Consider the following 17,996-nt stretch of genomic DNA (forward strand, 5'->3'; position numbering starts at 1 on the left):
TGCAGTTTGGCACTTTTGCCAAAGAAATACAACTGAATACATGACAAAAATGCATAGTTTATGCAGTAGCCATTAGCACTGTTGTTGGCAACCCACTCCAGTTATCTTAAAAGTCAATGATGCAAGTGTTTTATTCACTGTCTGCAAGTACAAGTTTGAAGCTATAAAAGCCACTTGAGAGCGCAGACCCCCGCCAAGCAGCTCAAATGCTTACTTGGCCCATTCAAGTCGATACCTTCGGTCAGTCAGTGGCAGTGCCACGATCGAACAGCAGGTGGTTATTCACTCGCACAACACACGCGAAAAGGAGTTGTGGAAGCTTGTCAAACCTTTTATAGATACATGGATCCAGATGGTAATCTGGAAAACCTGCAAAATGTAGCGTCTACAGCCCAGTCCTTTTGCTAAAATCTCATGGAAATAGTCATTTGGATGCAAAACAACCTCTAACAAATTTAAAACTACAATCCACCAAAGACTTTAGAGAAAAGTTATGATATAAGCACCGGCAGAACTGGATTTGTCTTGTTTGAATGTACAAAAAAAAAAGTCCACCACATCTCTCATTAGGTTTTCCCCCGTCCTTTTTCTCCTTCAGTCTGTTTTACATATAATTGAAGTTTATTTTAAGGCGACAGCAGCGGGAGACTCGACTGACAGTTTGGATAGAACGTTACTCTTTTTTTTGTCAACCCACGAGAGAGAATAATGTGGTGAAACACTGCGGTTCCGATTCATCTGCGGCACTCATTAGGATTCTCCAGCAGAGTCCGACTTCGTACCTCCAAAATAACTCCAAACTGCCCCTGATCCGCTCCTAAACCATGGACCGCTGTGTTCCTTCGAGTGGAAAAACAGACTCCGAAGGTGAAGGAACGGTTGGCCGGGTGTGAAGCTACACGGCAGATCGGATCGCAGCGACGACACTCCACAGTCCGATAAAGACGGAAATTACAAAAGGTTCCTGCGGTGGCCTCACAAAGCGGGGAATCATCAAAGGTCAAGCCGGGGAGTCGACTGGTTCCTGGAAAGTCGGGGGTGTCGGCGCTGGAGGCGGCTTACATTATTTACAAAGATAATCAAACGCACAAATCTTTCCTCGGCCGGACCTGCTGCCCGGAGACAGAGAGGGCTCCTCGTTCTTATCTACCCCAGCAGGAAGTGTTTACTGCCTCCCTCCAAGATATGCTTTCCATTTACCCGCCTCGTCCGTCATCGGGACTCAAGCGCGGAGAAGTTTTCTTCTACAGGAGCCGCTGGAATACAGTGACGAATGTGATGGTTCACTTGGTTATAACGTAACGACTCCTCGTCCCCATTCGTTTCCTGGGAGACTATAAAGAAGGCCGTAAGAGAAGCAGTAAAGGAATCCACAATGGTGTCACAGTGAGGGACCAGATCTCAAGGTGACTGAACCATCGCTCCGTGACGACATTTAAACAAGCCAGTAAAGCCCAGTAAAGCCAGTTCAAGTGATGGAGTCGAGGGGGAGCGACAGGGACCAATATTTCTTTCAATCAGCTAAATTGGTTTTGCCGTAAACTGCCGGCGCGAGCGCAGGAGGAGGAACTGCTCTATTAAATGAGCGCTGAATTATTTAGCGACCCTGGGATTTCTGCGGCGAACGTCTTCAGCTTAATAAGATTTTGTTTCCACCCATTGAAATGAGTAATAAGAGCAAAATGTTGAATTTTAATCTCGGTGAAAAATGGTTGGTAGAGAAAGCAAAACTCCAGTTTATAGAGTCAACATTTAGTCTGTTCAAATATGAGAATAAAAAAGTTTCTTCATATTTATTTAAGCTTATATAAGAGGAAACATGATCAACTCAAACTGAGATTTTTTCTTTCACCATTATTAACTTTATAATTTTAAAGTTTAGCATATATACTTTGTATTTATTGTAACGGTATAAACTTTTAAGATTTCTCAGTTTATTCATTTCATCATATTATATATATATTGAGATTTTTTTTCTAATACATATCTATACAAATTTAGCTTCTAAATTGTCCATTATCTTTCAATTTAATCTTTTTTAAATTATTTTGAAGTTGAAAGTAAATTGAATAGCATTTTATTTGATTTATTTTAACGCCTTCTATAGAGTTTAAACATTCTACAGATTTGCACCATGTTGATTTGATTGTCGCATCTTAGAAACCACGCCTTTATTCTGAAAGTTCAACAGGAAGTAAGAGGCGAGCGGCAACTTTTTCCAGATGAAAGCAAAACGCAGGGCCACGAGAGGGATTAGCAGAGTTGGAGCAGAACATCACGACACCCCCCGCCCACCATCCATTTGTACAAGATTTAGTTCCTAATGTGTGATCAGCTCCTCGTCACCTAGAGAGCAACTCTCGCCTGGTTCTGATCCCAATAACGATTCTTCTCATCGTCGACGACAACCTGATTGCTAGTGAGAGCCGCGGTCTTACATCAAGAGGGTTTATTTCCACCGTGGGAAAGGAAAGGACTCGATGATGAAACTCGGGGCAACAGTGATTCTTCTACCTGCTCTGAACCACAGGAAAAGAGACACAAATTAAACACGACATGTTTGTGTCGTTGTTCGTGACTCCTTGAAAGAGGATTATTCCCCATTAGCATGCGGCTAAATCTGCGTTGAAAGACCACTTCACCCGGGCCTGGTCTTCACCTGCCGTCACTCCATAACGACTTCTCCGGCTGCTGCCCTCCAGTTAATGTTGCCGCAATGTCGTCGCGCCACGATCGTGTAACGATCCGGTCGTTAACGTCGCCATCAAACCTGCAATCATCGGCGATCGCGGCGGTTTTGATGAGCCCTCGCAGTTTGTGATTCTCTCGCTCGAAAACTTCTGATAGTAGCAAACGATTAACGACGCACAACTTTCAAAGGATGTCTGATGAATCTGCAAACGAGACAGCAACTCTAGAAGATCAAGAACTCACCAAAAAACAAGACTTGAACTCAAACTTTCCAAGAAAACCAGGAAAGTTTACGATGTTTGACCAGATCTGTCATCATCAAACTGGTTGTGTTTAAAGCCAATCAACTGGTTTTACTGCCATTATTTACTTTTATAATTTACTAGCTGAAGTACTTGCTTTTTACAAGATACAAAACTGTGGAAATGATTCCAAATACAAAATGCCAAGGCCATGGAATCTTTTCTCAAATACTGAATTGTCACATTAACATGCTTGCATGGACTTGAATCTTGTGTTATCTGAGGGTCAAGATGACCCGAAGGCCCGAAAACAAATGTGTTTGTGGTATCCCTTGTGTTATCTCAGGGTCAATATGAAAACAAACAAATGTGTTTGTGGTAACCCTTATGTTGTCTCTGGATGAATATATGTATGTATTTCTGGAGGCCAGGGAGGTCGTCCACCTTGACCCCGAGATAACACATGGGACAAAACAATAACATTCGTTTTCAGGCCTATGGGTCACCTGGACCCGGAATTAAAACAAGGGTTAAAGGGTTCATTATTCGATCCCGACAGATAAAAAAAAAAACGAGACACAGACTAAGGGCTAAAGGCCAAAAATGTTGTTGAATTCCATCTTTTTAAAGGTTGTAAGTTGGTTGATATTTGACCAACAGAGCAATACTTTAGTAGTAGTAATAATAATAATAATAATAATCTCTATTTATATAGCGCCTTTCTAGACCAGGGTCACAAAGCGCTTTGACAGCCATTCACACATACTGATGGGAGTAGGCTGCACCACATGGCGCCGAATCTGCCATCAGGAGCAATCAGGGTAAAGTGTCTTGCTCAGGGACACAAGCTTGTCTGGAGCTGGGATTGAACCTGCAACCTTTTGGACTGCAGGCAACCACTCTACCATCTGAGCTATGTCGCCCCAAGTTAGTGTAAAACCTTCCTTCGAATGAGACGAATAAAATGAGCATATTGACGCTTTTCTACTTGTTATAAGGGAGTAGTTATGAAAGATCTCTGTAGGACCCTGTTAGCACCCGTGAGATCCAATCTGACTTTATAGCTATAGAAACACAATTTGTCAGCAGTTTACTGTGTGACAATCGCATGTTTTCTTGAGTCAAATTGTTCTAAAACCCTCAGTTTTGTTGTCACGTAAAGTACGGAACAAAGTTGGTCTCAAATCGAAGGCGTGTCCATCCATCCTTATCCAACGTTTCTCGGGTTCCGATCCACAAGCGAGCCGAGCAGGAATCTTTTCAATCGACGCCGTGGTTTGTAAGTATTGATCCCGACGCTCGTGGAAAACAGTTCAAATCAGAGTCAAACATGCTTTACGACGCACGAGCCTCGCTGATCCCGCCCTGGACACGTTTGCATAATGAACACCGGGGACGACCATGATTGTCGGGGTACAGATGCCTGCGGAAAATATCAATCACCTCCACAACGAGCGAGAAGTGGTGCATTCTCTCCATCATCAAGGCGTTTGAATATTGCATCCTGGCACGTTACTCTCGTGGCTCTGCTGTAATTGAGTTCATCTTATTAAGATCTAGAACAGGTTCCGCCTCCGAGTGAATCCATCACAATGAAGCAGGAAGTGCAGAGCCAGGTCTCAATAAAGGTTCAAGTGAGACTCTCACAACGAGGCGTCCGGGCGTGACTGATGACGGAGGGATGTTCTCGCCGGCGTCTGATTAATGGGATTTAATAAATTCATTTAGTCCGAGGTGATCGGAGCGACTGCAGGTCCGGCTCCTGCTTATGTTGCGTTTGTGTTCAGGAAATGAAGATGCAGTGTGTGGCGTGGATTCACCTCGGACTGGAAACGGGTTTGATTAATTACACTCGACCGATATATTCCGTTTTGTAAACTGGTGCCATTTCTTATTTTCCTTATATAGATTATTTATGAGAGACTCCTCATGAATAAATCCTTATTTATATTATTCTTTAGATCGTGCAACCAGTTGTATGTATGGGTTACCACTAGATACCGATGAAAACATGATCTATAATAGCAACAGTTCTTACATTCATAGATAAATGTGCTTCATTGTAGTTCTTTAATGAAAATATATTTGACATTAAGTTAGTATTTTTGTGTGTTTCAGGTGGTGTTCACCGTCATCAACGGCCCTAACAGGTACCAAAACCCCAAAAATTACAATTAATTAAAAAATGTATTAGACTAGATAAGTAAGTGAACAATTTTCACTGTATTTTAACTGTTTTAATGTATGCGCCGTCTCAAATTGTGTAGGAACTTGCTGCTTAAGACCTTGGCTCCTGCTTGTGTTTGTATTATATAACCTGAGATTTCACTTAAGAAATATTGTCTTTGAAACAGGTGGAACATGAAAGTGGGGGACAGTTAAATTATTACAGAAACAAGAGAAAAGACTGATAGTGTTTTACCTTTTGTCGCTATTTGTAGACGCCTTCAAAATAAAATGACCACTTTATGCAGGTTTAACACAATGTCACCACAACACAATCCAACAATAGCAGGATCTTATGCGAAATTCAACGCCGAACAGAATGTTCCAACAGAAAATGCAACAGCGTAGACGCCCTTAAACAACAGTCAAAGAAAGGGCAAAAAATAGAAAATGAATTTGATTCAGTTAAAGCCAAAGACTCATTACTAGCCTGAACTAACGGAGCCTCGAGGGGCGTCTGATGAATCGGGAAACAAGACAACAACACTAGACGAGCAAGAACTCGCCAAAAACAAGATGCCATGGTGAAAAACAAAGATAGCCCGCTGGGTTTTTACGTGAAACTGTGGGATATTTAAACTTATTATTTAAGAAACGATACTTTTGTTTTTGTTGAGTGTTTTGAAAGATAAATTTTAACAAGGAAATTTAACTTGATTCTAAATGTCTTTCCAGACATTGATAAATTGTCTGCTGTCTTAATAAAAATGATTAAATAGTGAAGATTTATATTGACAATGACATTAAAACGAGATCCAAAAAGCTTTAACTAAGAGACACATTGTGAAGAGCTCTTGAAACGAAGCTCTCTCCAGTAATTATCAGTTTGAGTGACGCCTGCCGACGTCTCCCCGTCAACCGAGAATCCAGAGGACGAGCGGCGACGTGGACGAGTAAACAAACGAGACCGAACCGAAGCGAAAGAGGTGGACGTCTCCACAGACGCTCGGCCTGCTCGGCGTTTGATCAGCTCGGTGGAAGAGGATCAAGCAGCATATTTCTCTTCAATTACCAGGTTCCTCTGCTCCGGTCTCCGCCGGGATGACAGATTGTGTCGAGAGGTTCAGCCAGCAAGTATAATTTCCCATCTCAGGGCACTTTTTCCTGTCGTCAAACAGTGATTCACGAAAGCCCCGGCGCCTCCGCGGCCCATCAGTGTGGGCGCAGGTTGCCGACATTAGAACCCAAATGGGGGAGAAGAAAGCAATTGTTGATGCTGCTCACACCCGGTCATTAGGATGAGGAATGGTCTTGATATTTAACAACGCCGCGGCGTGTCACGCATACAAGATTAGAGCGACGGATCTACTCCAAGAAAATGAGGCTGAGGATATCAAAAAAAAAATAAAGGGGGATTCAATTTATCACTTTGGGTCGGTCAACGAGGCAGCTGCCGGAGGGCGGAGTCGGCAGATTTGGGAGCAAATGGAAAGTGACTGTGGTGTCATCGTACTGAGAGACTGTTAGCTTGCAATTTCACACCTGGTCGGGCAGGATTAAAAATGTTTGGGGCGGAGGAGAGAAGACCTAAAACACAATCTCCAACATTTTATTTGAGCAAACGGCTGCAGATTCTTAAGCTTATTTTGGTTTTGTATCACAGGAAATCAAAGCAGGAAGTGGAGGATGAATGACTCTTATCTAAAACAGACCAAATGTATCTTTTTCTACCTGAGAACTCGTCTGAGAACTTCATAGTTTTCTGTGAAATTCATATTCCAGATGAATTGAATCATTTGCTGGACAACAATCGACATCAGGGGCCACAGTTTATACTGTGAATATTGTAAAGGGACAATTAAAGGATCTTGAATGATTGGAAATAATAAAAAAAAAAGTATATTTAATATGTTTAGCAACAACAGCAACAAATATCTAATGCAAAACTCATTACGCCATGACAAACTAATTTTTTTTTTTATTGCGCAATAATTCATTTTAAATGCATTTGATTTATAAATATAGTATAATTTCAAAAATATTTCCCCCAAAAAGAGATGGATGAAAGAAATAAATAAAGGAGATAAAAATTAGACAGTTGATCTGTATATACTTTAAAACAAGCATCAACTTTCAGAGCCCTCTGGCTCAGCTCTTTTTTTGTGATTTTACTGAAAGATTTTGGCAAATAAAAGCAAATGATAAATTGAATCCTCCTTAAATTAATCTTGTAATTTCTTGTTCTAACTTCTCCGAATCACTACATTTAAGAGTATGTAATATTGTATTTTGACCAAAACGGACAAATCGTGCAAACACAGGTGTGTGGGTAAGTAACAATGACAGCCCGTCCTCTAGGGGGAGCCCTGGAGCGAGCAGATAGCGAAGGCTCAGCTGTATAAACCGAATGAGCAAATCCGGTCCGGTTTACTCTGAGAAGCGAAGAGGAACACTGATCATCTGGATTCGTGCCGCGGCAAAAGGTTCTACATCAGCGGCGGGCGGGAATTAGCCGTGACTGCCAAAAGTCTACGTGGGATTATAACAGTAATCCCCCAGCGATCTTCACGCGCCGCTGCGCCTCCATAATCACCTGAAAAGAAGAGGACGGAACTTTGCTCAGACTAATTAAAAAAGACAGAGGAAAAATGGGAGCCCTGTGAGATTGAAGGTCCTACTTCCAACCGCGGCTCTGAGTTTCATATTTAAAGTGGGAGGCTGGAGGCAGCTGCATTTACATCTTTCAGGCTTTGTTCAAGTGAGCGAAAAAGCACCTAAATAGGTCACAGAATGTGCTGCGGAAATGCCAGATATGGATTTAGAGAAGAAGTGTTTGTTTTCTCTCACCGGCGGCTGAGAAGTTGCGCAACAGTATTTATTCCCACGTCGACGTCGTCAAACTAATCCTGTTGGACTTTTTTTTATTCCACCTGCTAATAACTCGACGTCGGGAAGAGTCGCGTCGGAAGCGTTGGATTCAATCGCTGTAAATGAGCTTGGAATTGTTGTGATTGACACCATCAACCTCCTGCAGGCGGAGCCAATAAACATGGGACTCCAGGACGACGGTGAAGGTGTCAGTCAGGGAAGGAGCCGAGACCTTTCATTTCCTCTCGCTTGTTTCCTCCCTTTGACAAGATTCTCCTCTGAAGGACTCGCTGAACTCTTTTCTCATTTTCCCTGCAGGAGACTCTCTTTACCTTCCACCGACTGTTTTTGTTTGGAGAAATTATGGTGTTTTGAGAGCTTGTTATTCCCGAGACCTTTCACCTGAGGTCGCTAATCGAATTCCTACAGCGGCCTTGACCTTCTCCTCTCTGTTTAACTACAGATTCTAAACTGTCCGTAGGAAAATCCCGCAGTAGGAGAAGAAAAACTTCCACTTCACACGTCTTTAAATGTCTATTTTTCCAACCACTTTATATGCAGAACTTCACTGCAGTTCCTCGCGGCGATCAACATTCATTTTTTAAGTTTTAAATCCTCAAATGACTTTATTAAATAGGTCAGTGTGTAAATGCTGTTCAGTGCAAGTTTTAAATTACAGCAGTCGTGAAAACATTGGTTTAATATAAAAAGATTCTCTTTCCATTCAAGTTAAACTGGCCCAACGCATCCTTTTATGTGGCCCAGGTATTCTTGTCTCCGTAAATGCACCATAAATGTTTGTTTTATGATTCAAAGATACATTTGAGCAGGTTTTTTTTTAGTTGGATTTCCTCAGGGCCCTCATTTTATACTGTTGTAAGGGACTGTCATCAAATTAAAAAAGCATAAGAATAAATTGTCATTTTAGGAGTTTTCATAGTAGGTAGAGTTACAGGCAGAGATTTATGTCCATATGACGGTCGCGACAGGCGTTCACTTTTCTTAGTCGAAAAAAGACAAACTTCAGAAACATCAAAATACCTCCACTGTTCATCTGTCATGTCCCTCTCGTATTGAAGCCCCAACGAGCAAAACCGATTATAAAACGACAACAAACAAGTCTTTATTTTAAGCTTGTTTGTAGTCGAAGCTAACAGACTAACATGCTACACAGACAGGAAACACTTGTGCTGTGTCTCAAATCGCATACTACTCTTAGTATACTATAAGTTAGTATGCATCAGTTTAGTGTAGTACTAACTAGTACGCAAATTCTCCACAGATAGTATGTCTCAAATCAAACACTGCTGCTACACACTAACAGGAAATCACATGACAGCTTCTTCTTCTACTTCTATTTAGCGATGTTTCAATCAGCTGTTGGAACGCTATCGCCACCTGCTGGCAGCACATATTGTAACTTTGGAAAAAGAAATAAAGAAAAAATATGAGAATCTAAATATTCGCGAGATATTTAAGCTGGTATCAGCAGCGAAGACGTCATCCTTCTACTGCTGCTGAAAATGCACCTGTAAGTATATATATATATGCATTTATATATGACGTAACTTCCGTTTAAAACGTCACTAAGATGGCGGCTGTTTAGGGTGGTTAGTGTACATCGAACCATACTCAGTTTTCTGGGCGTTTAAGTACGCCAATTTAGTGTGCATGGCACACTAAATTTCGCATACTAAGAATTGAGACGCACTAACGCACTAAAATACTAACATTTAGTACGCTAGTGCGTCTTTTCGGACGAAGAGAAGTGAGTTGAGCGATAACTCGGAAAATATTCCTAAACCTTAGTCGACGCGAGGGTGAGTAGAAAATGAGTAGTAAATGAATTTTGCATGAGCTATCACTTTAAGACAAAAAAAATATGTTCTAAAATCTAATTAAAAAGATTAAGTGTAATAATGCCATGAATCAGCTGTATTTTTTAATGCAATTTCTTTTAGAATTAAGATCTATAACAAGATATTCCTCCCAAATCAGCGATTACTTTTTTTTTTTTTAACTGCAAATAAGTGGTTAATGAGTTAAATATCAAATTAAAGAGACTTACTGCGTGAAATATGTTTTGTTTCAAAACTTTGGGCAGGTGCTACTGCAGTACTCTAATAAGATGATATGACCAAGACTTTTACAGTCGACTCCCTGGTGCTTGATATTCCGTGTACGCTGCACCACTCAGAACAAGAGCAATCATTTTTTTTTATACTTGCATTTATTATTATCACTTTTATTTGCATCCCAGAAGTGACAGTTAAAGAGGGCGCTGAAGAAATGACTTCACGGCGGGAGCAGGTTCCGCCATCTCACCCCTGGCGGAGAGCGAAACCATCCAAACATCGGCGGCATTGATTGAAAAACAAATCGGCGGAGCTTTACCGAGGAGTAAAAAAGAAGAAAAAAAAAACCCTCTGCTGCTCTAGCGAACCCATTAGCACAGAAAAGCCGAAAATCTATCATCACATTATCAGCAGGGCTTTCAAACCCCGGGGCCATTAGGAGTCGCGGTGCGTTTAATAACGGCAGGAGAAGTTAGGGGGTAAAGAGAAGCTCTATTTGGTCAGAGTTCTTCCGGTTCTCCAGACCTAAGCAGGAATATTTATTATTACTGAGGGACTCTTGTTAGTGCTCAGCCTCGCAGCCTAAATTGGCATTTAGTGAGGCAGGAGAAGCGTCTAATTGCATGTGATGTCCCGAGGCAGAGGACGTGATTACTGTAAGCCATCTAAAGCATTTCACCGCCCACTGCAGCGGCACACAGTCACGCAGCTCCCAACACAAACCTGCATCCATTTCCTTCGTCTAACAACTTTGCTTAGTCGCCAAATTGTAAAGCCTGGATTTTTTTGGTGTTTCCAAGGAAATCGTTGAGCAACTAATGGTTGTAAAGATGTGTCTGACCTTTATACCACTTGAATGTCACTTGTCTCTATTTAAATGTCCAGCGGTTGTGAATAAGGTTACGATAAAATATTAATTTTCAGAGGCAATATTTCTTACCAATAGAGTTTAATTGACCTTTTGCTAAGCCCCGCCCACTTCAAGCCAACTACAGATTTTTTTTTTTTTTTTTTAGATGATACTGAGATAACCACTTATCATATTCACGAAAATATCAGAGGGCTTTTTAAACTGCAAGTCAGGAAGGTCATGCTAGAAAAAAACAAAACAAGATGTGAATACAAATGAAACCGTCTTTGGTCTACACAGAGAGGTGAATTTTACACCCGCAATAGTTTAAAATGGGGTGTGATATTTTGCCAGGGGCAACTCCGGACACGTTAAACAACAGGACTGGCAGCATCAGTTGGATGTAGGGTTTGTTGTTGTTTTTATTTGATTCACATCCAGATGCTGCTTGATAATGTTTTTTTATGTAGGAATAGTGGGCTTTGAATACTGCCCCCAGCTGGGCAGAGTGGGTACTGATAAGATGCGACAGCTCAAACAGCAGTGAAGCTAGTTTGAACTGGAACATCAGAAGGTAAAAAAAAACCATCAACGCCTAAAGTGAAATAAGATACCAAACTGTAAAGAAATCTCCACTGCACTATTAAAACATGTTTGTCAGCATAAGGTAAGATAAGAGCCTAAGGGTCGATATTTAAGACCATTAGGGGCCATCAAGCCAAAAGAAAAACAAAATTGCTGATGAGAAAAAACAAGTATAATTTTGCCATAATAAATGTGTTCAGAAAAATCAGCTACACGACAAAACTAAAAATAATAAGATCCTCTATTCGACCGCATCACATTATCAAACAATTATTTTTCAAAGACCAAAATTGCCATTTCCGTGCATTTCCACAAATCCTTCTTTTTTCCATTCCCTCGCAGCGGCAGCAGCTGCACTTCCACAGCAGTGGAGCCGACGCTTCATTTCCCACATCGAGTGCGAGGCAGACGGCAGACACACAGCAGGCTAATGGGTGAACATGCTAATGGTTTGCTGCGTTCGTATGTTCAAGTGTGTGGTGAAAACCGAGCGTGCCAACACCAAAGGTTACCTCCATTTGTATAATGAACCATTTTATCTCGCCACCTATACGGGCTCATTACGACGCCGCCCTGCGAGCGGGCGGTTATTAAAGCCTCCACATGGAACAAGTGACGTCGCCGTTCGGGAACGTTTTTCCACGGAGGAACGACTGTTCCTTCATCCTGTCTTATGACAGGAATAAATGCTGAGGGGAGGTAACAAAGGAGTCGCCCCGTAATCTGCTTTTGATGAGAAGCATATATCAAGGTTATTGATAGCGGAGGAAGGAGCGATCTTTGTAGCTCGGATCAAAGACGTGCTTGTTCGTGCTCTTCAGGATGTGTTGACTTGGAGTGTTTACGTATAAAAACTGTGGTGATGTTGAGGGAAAAAAGGACAGAGCAATGGATAGAAATCACAATAGAGATATCAGCAACACAAACTTAATGTTTCTTCTACAATCAAACTGGTCACAATTTACATGAATTCACCCTGGACTTAAAGGTCAACTTAAGTGTTGATTTAAGTGTGTCTTAAATAGATGTTGGACTCTATTGTATCATCAGTGTCTGTTTGTACAAAACTCTTTTCATTAAAATATTGACATTGAAAATGTGCTTTATTGAGATGAAATCTTGTTGACCATAGCCACGCCCACTCTGCTGTGATTGGTCAAACATCAAGGTTTGTCACCGTGCGTCATCATTCAAGGCAGTATCCGCCTCCAAGGGACTCATTGTATAAACAAAGATTACAGCTGCCTTGAGAAGAAGTGAAGCCATTATTACGCCATAATATACACTCCGCTCTCTTAACCCCTCGTTCGCTGAGATTTCAGACGGGGGAGAACTTTATAAAGTAATAAGTTCGAAACATGGTCATAATGAGGAACTAACTGTATCTTGGAGAGAAAGACTTCAACATTTGAAACATGAGAGTCAGGAGAGTTGGATTTAGACATTAGTTGGCCTTTAATGATAATTTCATTTTTTTTTGTTATTATTAATCAAATAATAGAAAAATCCCATTTCTGGTTCGATCCAAGGAGGTACTGAGGGAATGTGTCTTTATGACTAAATACAAAAAGTGAAATTCAGGGCAACAACTAGCCCAAAGACAACAAGATGAACAGGCGTACGGTCAAATGTAGCCGCCGCTCATTTTCTTTTAGAAAACCCATAAAAAAAACCACCCACCCGTTTGTTAAGCGTGTCTCGCTGTCCTTACTAGCCACTAGACATGTTTGCAACCACCAGCGATGCTCAGTAATTGGGCGGAATCTTCCGCTACCACTGTGGAGCTACAGGAGGAGACGAAGCAGCTGGAATCTACAGACAATCAAATCAATACCTCTGTACTGCGACCGCCCTGATGTGGACCAGATTCAACTTCAATCGAATTTCTCAATGGAATTTCTACCCTACTTATTGCTTGAGAACCTTTTTATTATTCCACCTCCATCCAGCAGCATTTCTAGTTTTTTTTTCAAGAGGTCATATATCAGCCGAAGGTGAGGTTATTACTGCAGAAGTGAGACATTAAGAATTAACTCTAAAGAAAGAGACACATTTCGTCGATCAAAAAGCTCTTAACAAGCGGGCAGAACCGGGAATGACGACGGTGATGCCAGAAAACACAATCTTACTTCCACAGAATGTCGCCTGTCAAACTTGAAATACAAAATGCTTCCGAACAACGGCCATTAGATTTATACAGAAAAGCTTTTCTGGCGAGAAGTCGCTCACTTCAGGGCTGTTATTAGTGGTAGTGCATCAGAAATATGAAGACAGATTTATGGCACGAGTCGAAGTATTTTAAGACGGATATCGTCGGGTTTTTTAAGGTTGACAAGTACTTGCCACGTGAGAGAAAAGTAAAGCGAAGCCGAGTGGTGAAATAGATTAAGAACACACAGAGAAACCAGGTCAGGACAGACACAGAGGCCGGGGATGGATGTGGGGGGGAGAATAAATTAAAGATGAAGTGTGAAGAATAAAGAGATGTGTTTCTGAAGCAGGTCATTGGATGCAGTTCGCGGGCTTGTTTAAGGAGCAGCAGGAGCCTGACGGAGGAAACCGTCACATCAAGGATGCATGACAGAGAAATGGATCACACATTGAACGACCATCACAGCCGTCAACCGTCACAGGAGGGAAAACTCCATTATCACCGGGGGGGGGGGGGGGGCGGTCAAGCTACTCCCCCTGTTCAGGGTTGAATAACCAAAGGAATCCTTGGATGATATTTTAATACATGTTTTTGTATTAAGGTCGAAAAACCCAAGGATCGATCGCAGTGAATTAATGACTGCATTATGAGATGATTTTATGATGATTTCAAACTAAAAAAGGTGTTTTTTAAGAATGTGAACAATAATGAACGCTGACAGAAGGCCAGTGAGTCATGAGGTTTGCTCTAAAACTAATCATTTTTCAACAAAACAGTGAAGGTCTCAGGTTTGGTCGTCCTTCAGCGAGGAGTCTGTTCTTCCACAGCAACTTTGCTTTAGAGATTTTGGACATGAAGCTCCTCCCGGTTGCTCGTTTTAATATGTCGGAAATCTGTCAAAATGCCTTCAAATTAATTTTTTCTCCTGTCGGGGGTTAACTTTAAATAAATTGCAAAGATAAAAACGACACCAGAAACATGATGCAGCAGGGAGGAGAGTTAGATGAAAGTGTCTCGCACATCAACATCCTGGCACCACCATTTAAAAGCACTTTTTTTTTTTTAAATGCACTTTCATCCATTAAAGGAACAGCAAACCGTGAAACATTTATGTCTGGAAAAAAGTCAATACAACTAATTGCTGTTGTGCACCCTTTTCTGGAGTTGGCTTTTTTTTTTTAAGGATAATAAAATGTGTGTCTCTATTTAACAAGACTCTTTGAATCTGTGTAGAAGCAACAACAACAACAACAACAAGGACGAGCCGTCTGAGGCAGCAGTTTGAAATAATCTGCCTTCCTCATTCTGCTTAATTCAGTTTCGCCGGAACTTTTGGCGGCGGCTGTGAAAGAGGCTTCTCGCTCAAAGCTGCAGAATCAGGTCTTTTTGCCTGTCAAGCAGGACCGGGCCCTCGGAGCGTCTGCTCGTTTATGACGCGAGGTGAGACTCTGCAGCAGCTTCTCTTGATCCAACCCTTGCTTTCAATCTGGACTGAAGGCTGCAGAGCTCCGTGGGCCTCACTGTACCATCTCCACACTGTTCCTCAAACACTTGTACTGAGCTTTTTATCTCCCTGGTCTGCAGGAGCTGATGGATTCACAGCATCGTGTCTCTCCACTGGCTTCGCTAGACGGCCTCTCTAATGATGGCTGCAGCAGGCGGACGTATTTATCACAGCTTGGGCGATTGTTTGAGGTTTCTGCCAAAATATCTGCAAAGCGATGCTTCGGATGTTCCGACACCCATGAACGGAAACACGCGTTATTCAAAAAACGCTCAGGTTGTAGCAAAAAGCCGCCACAGGTTAAAAAAAAAGCGGGTATTGAACACAAACTGTTTGGGTATAAGATCAGCCAGATTCCCAATGTCATTAGACTGCAGTCAACTATAAATGTTTAAGGGACGTTTGCACTGGACCCTTCCCTCATAAATAATGACACGAAAACAGAAGATTTAACGGGCAATGGACAGAAAAATATCTATACTAAGAAAATACTGGATTATTTTCGATGTGCCTTTCGATGTCTGCACGAGCAACAAGCAGTATAATGTGAGGAGATCCATTAGTGCTCAATTATTTGTAAAAGAAAGTATCCATTTTACAGCTGTTTGCATTAAATGCAGCAGGAAATAAAAGTAGAGGGGTTGACCAGCTCATATCCTACTGAAAATCTGGCCCAAAGGAAATTTAAGTTGAATAAACTTTGGCCTAAACTCTGGTAAAGTAAGGCGACAAATCAAGAATAGAAACATTGGGAAATACCTTTTTCTTGATAACCTTATGGACCATATTGGATAAAAACTTTGTTAGATTACAGTACAGTACAGTAATAGTCACCGTAGTCATAAAAGTTTCTCAGCGGACGACCATGAGAGAAGCAAACAAACATGCCAGTAAGTTTTAAGTAGCGTATTATTTAGATCAAAACTCTATGTTTGATCGGTTCTGTATCAATAATGTGTTTCTGGGGGATATGATGGAAGCAGAAATTCAGTAGATCGAAAGTATTGGTTTCTGGCTCCCACTGTTAGAACCTACTGTCGTGAAAACTGAAGTGTCTCAAAGCCCAGCCCGACAGTATGTCAAGAGAGAGGGGCCGTCGTACCGGCAGCCAAAAATCCCAACTTCAAAGATGTGCTTTTGAGCTAAATGGGAAACTCACCCGAGGGGTTTCTCCAGGCGACTGGCAGGTGAGCCCACAATCTCTCCCAGCGTGCAGTGGACCTGACCCAGGAAGTCCTGTCGTGGTGGTATGAAGGGAGAAGATGGAGTTTAGGGGGTAACGGGTGAGTCGGGAGGAGTCAAAACCTCCTTGAAGTCATTGTTCAGTTATGAATGAGGCAAACACGTACGTTAAAGTCGGTTGGCTTTTCCAGGGTGGACAAGGAGGAGGCGAGAGAGAGAGAGAGAGTGAGAGAGAGAGAGAGAGAGAGACAGCCCAGGCAGCAGCAAGTGACACAACAGAGCATATCATGGAACGGAAGGCACACGACTCAAATACCAGACTGTCATCAAACAAGTGCAGGAGGAGGAAGATGTGTGAGAGGAGAGATTTGAAGGAGTGAGGAAGGGAGAGGCCGGAGGCTCGGAGAGAGAGAGAGAGGGAGAGAGAGAGCTTAGAGTCACGAGGGTTTTACAAAAAGACAAAGCAGCACAAGAGCATCACAGAGACGGCAGAATAAAGAGGAAGGGTTTGGTGTAATGCAAACCACACACTGCAAATTGTTGCTGCGTTTGAACAAGAGCCACTTAGACGACAAAGAGAAGAAAAGGTTCCATATTCTGCCTCAGAGCTTCTTCTTCTTTCAATTGTGCTGCCATTTATTCAGCAGATATCCTTCTTTTGAAGCGTTCAAAAGGCACAATATGAGACCTTCCATAGTTCTGAATGATAGTTTATAGATGCATACTTAATGGTTTGCATAGAGACAAAAACAAAAATCAAGCAACATGCATGAATCTAAACACACAACTAGAAGCTCACGTCTAGGTAACAATGCATTATATACAGATGGAGGTTTATAATGCATGTGTGTACCCAACAGGAAGTAAAGACTTTCTCTGAAGGTCTCGCATCGAGAGTACGGCCGAGGAGGGATTGGTTGGTTCATCTCAAAGTGCATTAGTTCCTGTCAGACTTTGAGACGGTGTTACTGCGCCTGATAAGGCGAGCGAAGAGAAGCTTCCGTAGCGATCAATTTCAAGGGAAGGGAGACAAGCGCAAATGATCTTTCAGTCCAGTGTGTTTCCAGCACCTCTAGTCCAGATCAAGACCTGGAGCGCGTCTTTTTTTTTAGATGATTCTCTTTGATTTTGGATGTATTTTGTAAGTTTTGGTTACTCAACTTTTCAATCATAAACCTCAGGTTAAGGTTCTTCTTGGACCTCTTGTGATTGGTCGGTGGGAACAGAAAAAAACTGGTGTGGTATCAAAAAACGAGATTACACTTCTAGTCTCAACGTCTAGAATCAAGATTTGATCTGTAAACATCTGCAGCCCTTCTCACAATATTGTTTAATATTATCTACCTCCCCTTTAATTTTTTTAAAAATGTGTTTAAAAATCACATGATCAATTCGTGTTGAGGACTTTTTTTTTTTTTTCAGCCAGACCTTCAAAGAAAGTTTCGATCAAAAGCTTGAGACTCACATGTTTTGCCAGATCTGGACTTTTGGAATCGATGTCGTACCTGCAAACACACACACAACAATCCTTTAAGACGAGAACACACACACCCTCACCTGGGATTAAAAGAACTAATCTTTCAGTGCTAATTAAGTTCTGATATGGTCTCGGGGAACGTCAACAACAACAGAGCGAGTTTCCATCGTGTGCAGGTGAAAGTTGATGTCCAAGTCATTAAAA

General features: G+C 41.7%; 1 protein-coding gene across 2 annotated transcripts in view; it reads right to left on the reverse strand.

Annotated features, from left to right (window-relative positions):
- cpne5a (copine Va) overlaps positions 1 to 17,996 on the reverse strand; it is a 79,157-nt gene that overhangs the window by 31,924 nt on the left and 29,237 nt on the right. The window contains exons 5-7 of one of the 2 annotated variants that reach the window (XM_087781114.1): positions 17,781 to 17,820; positions 16,483 to 16,497; positions 16,293 to 16,369 (exon numbers count right to left, since the gene is read on the reverse strand). In XM_087781114.1, coding sequence (XP_087637240.1) covers positions 16,293 to 16,369; positions 16,483 to 16,497; positions 17,781 to 17,820 — 132 coding nt within the window. The remainder of the gene's footprint in view (positions 1 to 16,292; positions 16,370 to 16,482; positions 16,498 to 17,780; positions 17,821 to 17,996) is intronic. The other variant, XM_087781115.1, reaches the window with a different exon arrangement.

Source organism: Callionymus lyra, chromosome 19 (assembly GCF_982586985.1).
Source record: "Callionymus lyra chromosome 19, fCalLyr1.hap1.1, whole genome shotgun sequence".
NCBI lineage: Eukaryota > Metazoa > Chordata > Actinopteri > Syngnathiformes > Callionymidae > Callionymus > Callionymus lyra.